At 40.8% G+C, this 15,490-nt stretch overlaps 1 protein-coding gene across 2 annotated transcripts in view; it reads right to left on the bottom strand.

Moving 5' to 3' along the window:
* Positions 1–15,490, bottom strand: part of PTPN14 (protein tyrosine phosphatase non-receptor type 14) — a 122,965-nt gene that overhangs the window by 45,339 nt on the left and 62,136 nt on the right. For both annotated transcript variants that reach the window (XM_056853072.1, XM_056853071.1), the window contains exon 3: positions 12,263–12,432. In XM_056853072.1, coding sequence (XP_056709050.1) covers positions 12,263–12,432 — 170 coding nt within the window. The remainder of the gene's footprint in view (positions 1–12,262; positions 12,433–15,490) is intronic.

Raw genomic sequence — 15,490 nt, 5'->3', positions numbered from 1 at the left:
CTACATTAATAGTGTAAAACTGATCTATTCTAAATTGCTACTAGGTATTTATTTAGAAAATGTATATGCCTCCTCTGCAGAGATGTCGGAGGCAACCTGTGATATTAAGATTATACGTACCTAAAAAGGAGAATAATTTGCACATTTTTCTTGAGTACAAGGAAATAAGGCAAGGCATACATTTTTAAGAAATAAATCAAATGAACATAAAAGGTCCTGACTGCATACTGTCTTTTTGGTTGATGTGCCTCTTTGGGTTGTTGGGCTTCCTTATAAAGAAAGAATATTTATCACAATTTCTTTTAGAACATTTTCCTCACAATTGCAGCTATGAATAAATAAGTAATGTTCATGAATATCTCTGTTAACCTCCAGTCATTTTACAAAGAATTAAAGAGCAGTTATCAGTTTCACAACTGTATCCCCACAGGTTTCCATAGTTGTCTCCTACGCAAGAAACACCCCACATGGACAAGGTATGCTTGGGACATATTTCCTTCTCCATAGGCATCTATGAATGATCCCATCTGGATCACAAAGAATTCTTGCTATCTAGTGGTACCCTTCTACTACTGCCTAAATAAGCCACTTTAATAACCCATCATTTACTGGACTGTTATTACCGCTTGATCCTATCCATGCTATGTTCCACCACGTTCAATGGCGTTTGCTCCTGAGTAAGAACACACAGGAGCTCTGTCACACAGTCAAAACTCTGCTCATGACCCGATTTCGATCCTGACAGAAGTCGGTTTCAAGTAGCCAGCTCAAGGTTGACTCAGCCTTCTATCCTTCTGAGGTCAGTAAAATGAGTACAAACATAAGAACATAAGAAAAGCCATGCTGGATCAGACCAAGGCCCATCAAGTCCAGCAGTCTGTTCACACAGTGACCAACCAGGAGTACCCAGCTTGCTGGGGGTAAAGTGTAGACGACTGGGGAAGGCAATGGCAAACCACCCCATGCACACAGTCTGCCTAGTAAGCATCGCGATGTGATGTCACCCCATGGGTCAGTAATGACCAAGTGCTTGCACAAGGGACTACCTGTATGTACACATAGGACTCCAGCTTTTGTTTTGTACAAAAATCCTTTGAGACCTCTGACAAGTGTGGGTCAACTCTCAAATGGGGGTTAGGTAAAAGTCACCTCCTCTTACTCAGCAGCTCTGCTCTGGAATGTGTTTACAGCTAAGTACTGAGCTTAGCCCAGATACACCACAGGTCTGGGCAAGTGAACGGAATTCTTTTTGTTAGTCATGGATCAACAGTGGTGTTAACTAAACCTGAACTTCAGAATCACCTGTACAACAACATTGTTTTGAAATTATGTATTCAGTTTACCTTCTGATGACCTGATTACCAGCATGGTTGTGGCTGATTCATTGGTAGTGAAGTCTCAAGACAACTGGCAGAGGAGGGAAGAACTCAGGAAAGACATAAATGTGGCTTCAGCATGATCTTCACAATTAATGTAGATGTGGAATGCTAGTATGGAGGGTATGTAAAAAAGCATCTTTTTATTTGTCATAAGTCATACTTTATATATGGAATTCTCTTAGACATTAATGTCTCAATCCTCGTAGCCCCAAAGCATTTTATGCTTCAATTATGCTCACAAAGACAGGGAATGGCAGTAGGCAGCACTGCCAGAGCAAGCAGGAGAACACCATTATGCAATTATTTAAAACATTTCCATGCCACCTTTCCACCCAAAATGGGGACTCCAAGGCAGTGAACATCAAGGCATTAGAACGTTTAAAATATTAAAACAGCATTCAAAATTAAAATTATGACAGCTTGAAATGCATCTCCTTCCCTGGACCTTTTTTTTTTTTTGTATGTTACCCCAAATATGGACAGGGTACAAAGGTAACAAAGAAAGGGGAGCTAAACTGTCCACCTACCAGTACTGGTTGCTGGGGTGGATTCCTGGTTTGGGCAGTATATGAGGAATGTTGGTGTATTTATGTAAAAAAGAACAGAGGCACAGTCTCCTCCTGATCTGCCACTGCTGTTCATTGCACAGAGTTCCCTCCCAGGTTCTACCTGGTGGTGTTCACTGAGCAGGGAAATAACAGGACTACTTATTTGTCCAAAGCAGAGATCTACAGCACCTACAAACCTGATGCATTGTTCCTAGAATTCTACTTTTGTATATACAGCAACACCAGGTGAGCGGATTGATTTGGGAATAAGATTCCTGAATAATCAAGCTTTTGGGTGATCCAGGGTCTTCGCTTTTATAAACAATCCATTAGGAGCTTCATGCGGACAACGTAAGCATTTTTTACAGAGATTCACAATGATATTTTAGAAATACAAAGGTGTTATTCCCTATCAGCTTATTACAACTGAACTGTTTTAGATTCAATCTGTTTTGAGGCATGGCAACCTTATGGAAAATTGTTTATGAAAACTGCATATACTCAATTTAGACACAAAGAAAGCCCCACCTAAAACAATTTACTACCACCATCTGATTTCACATCACATCAAGGGACTACCCTGTTTTCTTTTTCTAGATCACAATATTAAAAAGAGGAGGCAGAAATGATTACGTAGCTACAAGTCTAAGGAAAAACAAGCCTGTCCCTGCCTTTATAGATACAACACATTTTTGCAAGGGCTTGAATGATAAGCAGGTTTCCTGTCTTCTTAACTTGTTCAAACGAGGTTTGCTCTGATCAGTGACTCAGTAATGTTCCCATTCTGTGCCAAGGAAGGAAACCGTAATACCATGAAAGCAGGAAGCTTAATTTTTTTTTATTTTGCTCTTGATCAACAACCATACAAGAGCCTGACTCAGACCTGCTGATGGCAAGAAGAGTAAATAGATGTCAGCAACTTTGACGACAATGAATTAGACCTTTATATAGAACAAGGGTACAGTGCATCCACATTCTGGACACAAAGCCACTCCCCAGATCCCCTTGAATTTTTCCCCAAACTACAATAAACCATCTGTCATTGGATTTCATGTAGTATTTTAACATTTGGATTACTGTGGACAGCTCTGGTCACTGTATCTCAAAAAAAGATATTACAAAGATGGAAAAAATAAAGAAGAGGGCAACCGAGATGAGTAAGGGAATGGAACGCCTTTCCTATGACATAGTTTTATGGAATTATGGTTTTAACTGTAGAACTATATTTTTGTATTTTAATGTAATATGGACTATATTGTGAATGATATTTGATGTCAGCTGCGCTGAGCCCGGTCTTAGGTAGGATAGAGTGGGGTATAAATTTTAAAACTAAATAAATAAAAGGCTGAAGGGCCTGGGACTTTTCAGCTTAGAAAAAAGGCAACTAAGAGAGAGGCATGGGGGAGAAAAGTAGAGGGAGAGCTTTTTCTCCTTCTCCCACAATAATACAGCCAGGGGGCACCCAGTGAAGTTGATGGGCAATAGGTTCAGAACAGTGGAAAGGAAATACTTCTTTACTCCATCAGTAATTAGATTTAAAGAATTCACTGCCAGTGGATGTAGTGATGGCCATAATCACAGATGGGAATTAGACAGATTGATACATAGGTCTATCGATGGCTATTAAGCCATGTGAGTAAAGGGGAGAAAAGGGAACTTTCATATATGAGGGAACCAAACCTCTGAATACCAGAAGTACATTCTAAACCAACGATCTTAACTTTAACTATTTTCCTCTTAACATAGACTGTTGCTTCTTGAAGAATTCATTTCATTAGTGCCCTATCATTAACTTAATGTGCTAGTAAACAAACATGTGCCCTTTTACACAGCCTTTAGGCTACAGTTTTCAGTCATTCATTCAGGAGTCCACTTTCTTCACAACAACTGAAGTACAGAATTAGATTTCCCATTGCGGGGGTGGGGGTGGAGAGACACACCCAGGTTAACTTTCATATATTTTATTTTGGTGCAAAGCATCACAGGGAACATAGAATATCACCAAAATGTAGGGCTCCTTTCTAATAATTTATTTAAAATCTTCAATGAGGCATAAACCAATCCATGCAAATTGAACATTCAAACTCTGTTTCAAAGGTTTTGGGAAACAAGTAGTATTTATTACAACAGTTGCCATAAAAAATGGAAAAAAAACCCACACACTAATTTTTACCCAGTACCTTAAAATTGGGAGGGGGGGGGAATAGCATTCCATTCATCCAATCCAGAGCTCTGACTCTGATATTAATCAGATCAAATGTATATAAGTAAAATTGGAGGGGGGGAGATAGCAGATACAGGCATACCTCGCTTTATTGCACTTCACAAATATTGCATTTTTTACAGTCAGCAGCCATCAACATCAAGGCAAGACCCTCCATTAGCAAAGATTATGACGCACTGAAGGCTCAGGTGATGGTTAGCATTTTTCAGCAATAAAGTATTTTTAATTAAGGAAAAGTTAGGAAAAATCGAGGGCAGCAGGAAAAGAGGAAGACCCAACAAGAGATGGATTGACTCAATAAAGGAAGCCACAGCCCTCAATTTGCAAGATCTGAGCAAGGCTGTCAAAGATAGGACATTTTGGAGGACACTGATTTATAGGGTCGCCATGAGTCGGAAGCGACTTGACAGCACTTAACACACACACAATTAAGGTACAAACATTGTTTTTTAAACATAATGCTATTGCACACTTAATAGACTACAGTGTAGTGTAAACATAACTTTTAGATGCACTGGAAAACAAAAAGAATTCTGCCACTCACTTTATTGCAATATTTGTTTTATTGTGGTGGTCTGGAACCGAACCCTCAATATCTCCAAGGTATGCCTGACTCTATTGGCAACACAGCGCTACGAATCCTTAGTGGAAAACTGAAATCAATGTTAATCATTTTGAAAGTTTAAGCAATAGAACATCCCTCTTAAACCTGGAACAGGGCTTGAAGGCGCCTCCACAGCTACCCTTTTGCTCTATTCTTTTTCTCTACTAAAGCAACATCCCCCAACTACAGGGATTAGTTCCCATCGAGAAAATGGATGTTTTGGAGGGTGGACTCTATGGCATTATATCCTATTGAGGTCCCTGTTCTCCCCAGGCTCCACCCAACCTGGAGCTGGCAATCCACCCCCATCCGCCACCAATGTCCAGGGGGGACCTGGCAACCCTAGTTCCAAGAGATCTCCCTCAATTCTACTACCCATTCCATCTGTCCTCCTACAAGGGTTGCCAATTCTTGGTGGGGAAAATCCTTGAAGCAGAGCATGGGGAAGGCAGAGTTAGGGGAGATGAGGGAGCTCAGCACAGATGTGAGGCCACAGAGTTCATCATCTGAAGCTGAACTTTTCTCCAGGAGAACTGGTCTCAGCAGTCTGGAGAGCAACTGTAATTCCTGGAGAACTCCAGGTGCCCCCTGGAGAATGGCAACACTACCTTCTTCCCATCTACCCCTTGAAAGCAATTCCACCTTGCCCCATTCCTCTATGCATCTTGTCAAACGTATTAGTCAGATGATTTGGGGGGCCCTTTAGAACATACAAGAATGCCAAAATCAATTTAAAACAATTTGTTTGCAACAAACAATGATTAAAAGCCACTCTACACAGCGTGTGGGGGGTACATTAAACCAAGATGGGAAAAAAAGCTGGACACACAAAACCCTGGGAGAATTATGGGATAGGGGGGAAGAGTCTTGACCTGGTGCCATCAACATTCAACAACATGGGTCTATAGGGTCAGTTCAGCCTGTTGTTTACTCCACTTGTTCTTCCTCTCCAGATGTGCCAAATAAGATCCTTGGCTGTCAATACTCCTCTTCCATTACTACAGCGGCACTAAGATGGTTTTAGTTTCTAGTGCCTCATTTCAGAATGTTACTAAGAAAAAAAATCAAGGGTACATGCAAGTTACTCCTTACTTTAAGCAACACAGACAGAATGTTGAACTGCTGCCCTCAGCATCCCCAAAATACACCCTTAAAGGAAAAGGTAGTCCCCTGTGCAAGCACTGGGTCATTCCTGACCCATGGGGTGACGTCACATCCCAATGTTTACTAGGCAGACTATGTTTATGGCGTGGTTTGCCATTGCCTTCCCCAGTCATCTACACTTTACCCCCAGTGAGCTGGGTACTCATTTTGCTGACCTCGGAAGGATGGAAGGCTGAGTCAACCTTGAGCAGGCTATCTGATACCGACTTCCATAGGGATCGAACTCAGGTCGTGAGCAGAGCTTTTGACTGCAGTACTGCGTCTTACCACTCTGTGCCATGGGGCGCCTAAAATATGCCCTTAAAAGGTTCTTAACATTAGGTGCTACAATGCAATCCATCTAACCAATACTATCAACTTTGACTGGAGACGGTTCTCTAAGAATTAGGGACGGAGATGTTATTTCATGGTTCAATGAAGGGGAAAGAAAGGAAAAACAACTTTAGAAAAACAATGAAGGGGAAAGGAAAAACAACTTTAAAAACAACTGGCAAGGTTTATGCCCTCTACTTGGTTACATCTGAGATTAAAATAAATTTATTGTGGCTACTTTTTATGTCTCCAAAGAACTGGACACATAGGCACTCCTGAGGAATGAAAATAGTTAGTCCCCACCCCAGTTTAAGATAACCTCCCTCCTCAGTGAGATACTGGGCAACTGCTTCTTTTGCCTCCTGGATACAGCATTGCTCCTTGGAGAAAAAGATGGGCTACACATGTAACAAATACAGCTCAAATTTAGTTCCTCAAATCATACCCAGGGTTGGTATGTCCAGCTTGACAAATTACAGTGAAACTAAATTGATAGACATTGCTACATTGATAGGTTGCTGCTGCAAAGAAATGTCTATTTTGTGTTAAGTAAAGTGCATTTCAATATTTTCCACATATATTCCACCTGTAGCTCCACAATACATGTGAAAACCAAAGTTTTTTTCCCCCTAAGGCTGAGGGCCTAGCGGAATGTCAACAGCGTCTTAAAATATCTAGCTCAAAGAGTTCAGTTTTCAGAAATCAACACAATGAGAACAAACTCCTCATTCAATGGCAGAAGTCAGCAGGGAGAAGGGTTTGCAATCCTCAGCAAATTATTGTACAAACAGGGAATTAATGCCTTCATGGCACTGCCATTCTGAAGCCCACAAGACAAAGTTTTGACTCTCAGGATGAACCCCAAATAATGAAATCTAAAGCACTGCATCAAAGCCAACACATGACCCCACGAAGTCTGTCCCATAAATCAAGTCACGGGAATTGCACACAAAAGATACCCCAAGATGTAATGATTAAGCCAAGATGAGCTATTAAAATTGATTATGGGCCAAAAATTAGCCCACCCCCAATCATACCCGGCACCATAGAATAAATATATATATATAATCTATGTCATATAATAAATACTAGAGGAGAAAAAGTAGGTGTGATAGCTGGAAGAAGTAATATGGGTAGTTTAACAGTTTTAATATAGATATTCAAGACCCCATAGAAGAAAGTAAATTATACAAGGAAGTTTTATTATCATCATCACAGAAAGTAGATTTTAATATAATTTCAATGATTAATCTTAAATGATATGTAATAGTACATAAGGAGAAAAATAGATAACATTATAATATGATATTATGAAAAGAAAGGTAATAGTAAGAATATTTGGAATAGTTGGTCAATTTAGGAGAAAGTAAGGCACATTTGTGATGTTGTGTTACGCTGGATGTTACGTAGTCAGGTTGTACCGTATGTTATATTCAACATACATATAAAACAAAACATACAAGTTTAAAATAAAAATTATAACAAAAAAAGATCCATGATGAATTAGGAAGCCCATAATGAAGCTGGCCAATTTTTAAACATTTTTTTATGCCAAGGACCTCCTACTGTTATACATTTTGCCTTTTGGCTCTGTCCTTCTTCTGACTTCTTCCAACCTGGCTTTGGCCATTCCTTAATACAGCTGAATAAATCTTACTGGGAAAGAATGAGGTGGAACCCACTAATTTCTGACTTTATGCACACCCAAACTACTAAGATCATAAGGGGCAGTTACTTGAGGCCAGAGGTTCTCAGGAAAGGCATGTATTACAAGATATTCATGTATTACATTTTCATGGTGATCCCCCGTAGGCTCAACACTGTGCTCGGAAAGCGTTATGACCCAGGTATCCCATATTCTTAGTCCATACCTTTAAATGGGTATGTCTTAGATTAGCCTCTCCCCATAGTAGCCCAAGTCTTTCAAAAGCCCTCTCTGCATAAACTTTGTTCACTGGTATGGAGACCAATTTCTTAGCAGATTTTCCAGCTCTGCAGAAAGACACTGTTTTGTCAGGAGGTAAGAGGCCTGTACTGGAAGACCATTAGGGAGAGTAGGCGTGCTTCAGAATGTGCTCTATCTTTTAATGTTTGTTTTAATTTGTTTTATTGTAGATTCCTACTCTGAAAGGATGCTGTGAGCCACTTTAGTCAATTGTGGAAAGAAAGGATATTAGTGCTTTGCATAAAGAAGCAGTTTGAGCTTTAAGCATATTGGCATTTTCTGCAAACCAAGTGAACATGTCTATAATATTTTTCTTCCCTTGTCTTGCAAAACCCCAGTAAAATATAAGCATGTGTCATTACCTTTATTACACAAGAAACATGCATTTACTAATGCTATCACATTAGTTGTCACACCTTATTTCTTTAAGCAAGTAGTCTATGAGCTGCCATTAACAAGACTATTCTGTCATTTTTCTTGACATGTATGATAAGGCAATCAAGATATTTTTAGACCAATATCCATAATGTTGTAGTGGAAAGTGCTGTCAAGTTGCAGCTGACTTATGGTGACCCTCTCATGGGATTTTCAAAGCAAGAGATGAACAGAGGTGGTTTGCCATTGCCTTCATCTGCATAGCAATTCTGGTCTTCCTTGGTTGTCTCAGATTCAATTACTAACCAGGGCCTACCCTGCTTAGCTTCCAAGATCAGACTAGCCTGGACCATCCAAGTCACGGCATTCATGATTTTACATTAGCCAATTAACCTACTTTCAATTCTGAAACATGCTGAGAAATCTACTGCTCTTCACCAAAAAGAGAGAAAGAGATGAGCAAGATTGAAAAACAAAGCTGCTGGGTGTACACCTATTGCCACAGTAGTTCCACAACACTGACTGAATTTTCCACAGGGCTGGAACCATAAGATATGTAGCCTTACTAAGATACGGTAAAGTACTATTTAAAAATGATAGTTACTTGACCAAAGTGAAATCAAAGATTATTTGTACTAAAAAAATCTATAGGACAAGAAAACTTTTAAAAGTAATGATTTCTCACTGCAACAGTTTGAAAACATGCCTGGGGTGTAAAAACAAAGCAAAGCTAGATTGAGGAAATATATGAGCGACTTTTTCCTTGATGGAAAACACTGTTGATGGGGGTGGGTGGGTGGCGGCACTGTTTTTCCTTCTTGATTTATATTCCCACTTGCCAACACAAAACAGAATTTCATCCTGCATCCCTTTCCAGGAAAGTTAGAATGACAGGAAGGGAATAACTTGACAATATGTAAATAATGATAGAACACTGAGCATGTTACAAATGCTTGGCTTTATCTTACTTCGCTTCAGATGCTGAGTGGGGTGGAGGGAAACAATCTGTGAAGACCGATCCATGTTAGAAACATGTACAATAAAGCTGGCAAAAAGAAATGGAATTCACAAAGACATATGCATTCAATTAGTGCCATTTGGAGGCCCTTCAAAATGCGGCATGGCAGGTGAAATTGCCAATCTCCACAAGAAAATGCTACAATTGCTGTGTTTTGCAGATGACAGACCTTTGCAAACGCTAACTACGTTTACACATAATCTTTATAGCATGCCTCTCTCACTCTTCTGTGTCCCTATAAAAATACTGTGCAGGCTAATGGGCAGAACTGGGAAACAGCCGATCCAATCAAACACTCAGCCCATTAACAAGCCAGGCACAGACATAACAACTAATCTCATGACCATATGAAGCATGACAGCATGCTAAGGGTTCCATACTCCTTCATCCATCTTCTTCTCCCCTATGTGAAGTCCTCCTTCCTTTCAAGGCTTACTTTAGCCATTGGTGTAGAATTAATTAGTACTAGCAATAATCAAGTTAACAGTAAGCAGAGTTTCAAACCACATTACGAGGAGACTGTATGTAATTAAGGCTAAACCAATGTAGCAACACTATACTATGGTCCAAGAAAATGGGGGGAGGGGTGCCATGAGGTAGAGTTCAAGGTTTTGACCTTTAAAGCCCCATGTGGTTTGGGACTGGGTAGGTGAAGGGCCATTTTTGCCCAGGAACTAAGATCACAGGGAGAGGCTCTCTTGACTGTCCCATAAACCAAAGAAGCTTGTCTGGTGGTTACTGACTAGACCTTTTCAGATTATGGAACAACCTCCCTAGGGAGCTGTGCCTGACACCCTCACTCTTGATCTTTAGGATGCAGCTAAAGACAGTTTTATTCAGGATGACATTTGATTAGCTCTTCTGCCTACCAGCAGTTTTAAATTATTGATTTTAACTAGTGGTTTTTATGGTATTTATTATTATTTACATTGTAAGCTGCCTTGAGTTCATATAAGAAAGATGGCCAATGTTTTAAATAAATAGAGGAAAATTATTTGTTTGCCTTCATGTATACCCCGCCTTTCTCCTCAATTGAGACCCAAAGCAGCTTACATCATTTTTCCTCTCCTCCACTTTTTCCTCAGGATAACCCTATGAGGTAGGCAGGCTAGGGTGAGGTTAGGCTGAGAGGTAGGTTAGGCTAAGAGCATGTAACAGGCCTGAGGTCACCCAGCAAGCTTCCATGGCAGAGTGGGGAATTGAACCTAGGTCTCCCAGATCCTAGTCCATCACTCTAGCCACTATACCACACAAGGGCATGACGAGGCCTTAGAAGACCTAGACAACAAACCGTAGGAAAAACAAAATTACCACACAATGTAATACCTCTAGCAGTTTAAGGCACCTGAGGTAAGAAAGGCCCCAATTCCAGTTATGAAACAGGGCATCTGTTTATTGGTCTAAGCACAAAAGGCTGTATCTATGCAGAAACAGTAGCTCAGGAACTAAATACAGTGAATCCCACAAGAAAATATCTTAGTAACCTGAGCAAAAAGAGCAATGACATACGATGGATTTGGTCTATACATCAGGAGAAAAGCAAGACATTAATGGTATCTAAAACATTATAAAAAGGAATCTATTTCAACACCAAGGGATGTATTGCACTTGAAGAGCCAACTTAAATTAGCAATCCAAGCAAATATCTACCCTTCAGAGGACCATAAAATTGTTTTATGTTGAGCAGCTATTCAAATTGCAGGTGCTTCAGCTATGCGAACCAGTACTGCATCTCCACCTGGCAATACAGAGAACAGCTGGATGGCCACAAAGTTGCTGTTTAACGTGTCTGTAATTAAAATAGTGCCTTCCAGGAAAAAAAATATATTTTGAAAGCAATTATGCCAACTTTCCTGTTTCCTGTACACAGAACATTTCATTACACAGAAAGCATCAGGTAGCCTCCATACATGCAGAGTTCTGGCTTATGCCCACATTTTTAAGAACAATCTTTTCTGTTTTTTTGTATAAACAAGATGGAACAACATGTAGAAAACCTATTCAGTAAATATAAGCTCTTTTTAAAACCATGTTTTCTGTAGCTTTAAGGAGAGAAAGAAATAGCTCAAGAGAATCTGATCTCTTTCTAAGGCAAACTCCAAAAGGTCCATGAAAAAAAATATGCACGTATCATCAACAACTGAAATTCAACTTCACTGCAATGGTCTAACGCAGACATAAAACCGTCTTCCTGAAAATGATAGCTTTCAAACCAAGATCTGAAGCAACTTCATAATATCTGGTTAAGATGGAATCTACGTAGTGTTAGCCACAATAAACTGTGGCAGTGACTTAACGCTAGGTAGTGATTAAAGTTAAGGATAAGAAGGACAGGGAGAGGGAAATTCATGCCACAGAGAGGAGAAAGACTGCAAATTTGCAAGCTGTGGTAGGTTCCTCAGTAAAATCTCCATTGCTGAAAGGGATTTCCATCAGTGGAGCGTCCTTTCTCTGTATCCCCTCTCCTGCCCAAATGGCCCCTGAAATACGGCCCCAGAGGACAGGAGACCCCCGGAACAGCATGAGGGGAGAGATGGAGGTCTGTTGTGGAACAGGGGGGAAATCAGCAAAAATCAACTCCCTTTTTGATTACTGGAAATATCTACTGGATCCAACCCAATGGTTTGTAGGAAGCCAACCTTTACATCTTTGACTGGCCAATGTTCTTAGGTGCAAAATATGTGATCAGGTACCTTGTGACTTCTTGCTGTAATCGAGCGACACTGGGCACATAGAACATGACTCCAAAGAAAAGCAAAGGCTCGCTGGCAAATTTGTCCATCTGCTTTTTCAGAGGTTTCTCCAGTTCCACCCATCGCACTTGCTGGCTCTTGCTGTGAAACCAAAGGCCAAAGTAGTGTGTCTAGAGAAAAGAGAGTTTAAAAAGATAAATTTATTGTCTAGCAAGTTAATAAGAACTAAACCCTTTTCATCTATTCACCTTCCATATATGTTAAACTCACCCTTTGAACATGACAGTAACAACATCATTTTCCTTCTTCCATCCCACATCAAAGTGCAAATCTCTTATGTTTTCCAACTCTTGTGGTTCAAGCTCTAGATGAATGCACATGACTCTTTACAGTTACTTAGTGATGCTTCCCAGATAACATCTAGTCATGTGTGTGTGTAAAGTGCGGTCAAGTCGCAGCTGACTTATGGCGACCCCTTTTGGAGTTTTTATGGCAAGAGACTAACAGAGGTGGTTTGCCAGTGCCTTCCTCTGCACAGCAACCCTGGTATTCCTTGGTGGTCCCCCATCCAAATACTAACCAGGGCTTGTAATCAGGTTCAATATTTGGCATAGAATAAGACATCCAACCAGCCCAGTGGAAAGCAAGGCTCAGACTTACCTACAAGCCCAGTTTTCTGGCATGCACTGGTGGGGGGGGGGGTTTGAGAGCTGGCACAAGGTTCAGGGGCTTGTCTGGTGAGGCGGGGGCTCAGCTGGGCAGCTAGCATGCTACCACAAAATGGCTGCTGGTGGGGAAGCTAGAGAAGGAGCCACAGCATTTCTACCTCCAGCTGGAACTTTTCCTGCCCTCCTGCATATCTTCCTGGCCCGCCCTATATTTCAAATGGACCAATCAGGCCCTGGCTCAATAGGGGTGGGGCCGGCAGGCAGGCTCAGACCTGAGCTTTTGCACTTGGCTCCTCCGGCTAGGTATTTAAGAAGCCGCCCCCCTCGCCCAGTGGAAACAGGCAATTCCTCTGATAATGCCAGTTGTCAAGATGAGAACCTGATATTATCCTGACCTTGGAACTGCCATATTATCCATAAGTTTTGGATATGAAGAATTATCCTAATTCATCAAACTGTTTGTGAAGTATTCTTAGCTAATTTAATAACCGGTTATACACCAGTCATGAAGTCCTTGATGAAGTCACAGGCAGCCAGAATTAGAATGGCAACCTGAATGGCTAAATAAATGGCCATCAATTAGGGTTGCCATCCTCCAGGTGGGACCTGGAGTTCTGCCAGAATTGCAAACGATCTCCAGATGACAGAGGTCAGTTCGGCCTAGAGGAAATGGCAGCAATGGAGGTCAGACTCTCTGCAATCACATCCCTGCTGAGCTTCCTCCGCTGCTCACACTCCATATTCAGGCTCCACCCCAAATCTCCAGGAATTTCCCAAACCAGAATTGTCAACTCCACCCTAAAAGCCTACATAATTCCTGTACCTCTAAATATTGTGGACATCTAGATTTACCATCTACAGAACAAGTGGTACACATGCAAAAAAATACCTTGCATATATAGAAAAGAAAATGAAATCTCTTCACAAAATGCAATACTAATAACCCTTACTACTCACCAAAGGAAAAGTCTCCACAGATGCTATAATAAATCTCCCTTCCTCCACTCCCTAGTTTTCCTAAAGGTCTATGGATATTTTTATTTTCTTTAATTTACTTTCTAGTTGACTGCTCTGTTAAATGCATAACACATGCCATATGTTTAAAAAAATAAAATTGTTATTGCAAAGCCAACCACCCCCCCAAAAAAACCAAGTTCGACAAAGCAGATTAAACTACAGATAGGATCAGGTTCCTAGACTACAACTCAGAGATCCTGCCTGCAATATTGAATGTTTTAAGGTAACAGGAGAGGAATATGGTAAAGATACCAGTCCAACAACAAGGCACGGTCATCCACTATTCTTTAAAGAATATTCCACAGGGACCTCCAGCTTGTGGTTTGTTCTGGTTGTACACAGAAGGCAGCAAGAAAGAGAGATCTGTGAGGCCCAAGTATTGATGATATACCGGTGAAATTAGGTCTCTCATTATACTCATCTGGACAGCTTGTGCAGGCTACCAGAAGTGCATTTAATTCTAAACCTCAGATGGCCCATATCTCAGTGAAAATATGGTTATAAAAATTGTGGGGGGAGGGGAGGCAAAAAAACAAACAATAAATGCTATATATGTTTGCAGCATTAAAATGATTCCAATCAACCAAAGTGATGTGCGGTTTAAACTTACATCGGTTGGTGGCAAGACTAAAACAATACAGTAATTAAAAGCAGATTTAAAAGAAGTAGTTTTGTGCTGTATATAAAGAAAATCAGATGTACTACAGTGGAGGAAGACAGATACCTAAATCTTCAGAAAGGAGTCCAGAAACTGACTAACCTTTAAAAAAAAAAAAAAAAAAAAACTCAGACAGAAGCCCTTCCAACATTTCGAATAAAAACAAGCGAGCACAAATTTCTCCTTTCAGTGTCTCGCAAGTAGCAGCGGTTGTACATATCAGACATTTCTGTGATGACTGTACCACAACTTCTGAAGTTGGGATGGCTCGTTATGGAATGCAGAAGCAATAGAACTTATCCCGCATGAAAACATATTGCTTAACTGAATAACCAAAAGCTTCACTTGCGAGTGCAAGGGTGAAGAGGTCCACTGAAAAATTACATTAATTACCTCTACTACCCCAGCTACTTTGCTATAACTAGGGTTGCCAGGTCCCTCTTCGCCATCGGTGGGAGATTTTGGGGGCGGAGCCTGAGGAGGGCAGGGTTTGGGGAGGGGAGGGACTTCAATGCCATAGAGTCCAATGGCCACAGCAGCCATTTTCTCCAGGTGAACTGATCTCTATCGGCTGGAGATCAGTTGTAATAGCAGGAGATCTCCAGCCACCACCTGGAGGTTGGCAACCCTAGCTTTCCTGTAAACGTCACTGCTTGTCATGTATACAGCCTGATATTTTCTTCAGGCTTGACAAGGGGAAAAAAGATTCAAACATACAATGTGTGAACCAACATCCAAGAAACACAGGCTGCTGTTTAGGGTCCCCAGGATTACTAAGAGGTCTGTGACTTTGCTGAAGACAGAATCTCACCCTCACAAAATAGCATAGGGTAGGGATGGGCATTTGTATAATCCTAGTCCAAATATATATTTGAAAAATACCTT

The sequence above is a fragment of the Euleptes europaea genome, chromosome 7 (genome assembly GCF_029931775.1).
Source record: "Euleptes europaea isolate rEulEur1 chromosome 7, rEulEur1.hap1, whole genome shotgun sequence".
NCBI lineage: Eukaryota > Metazoa > Chordata > Lepidosauria > Squamata > Sphaerodactylidae > Euleptes > Euleptes europaea.
This window is presented reverse-complemented; position numbering and strand designations above follow the sequence as displayed.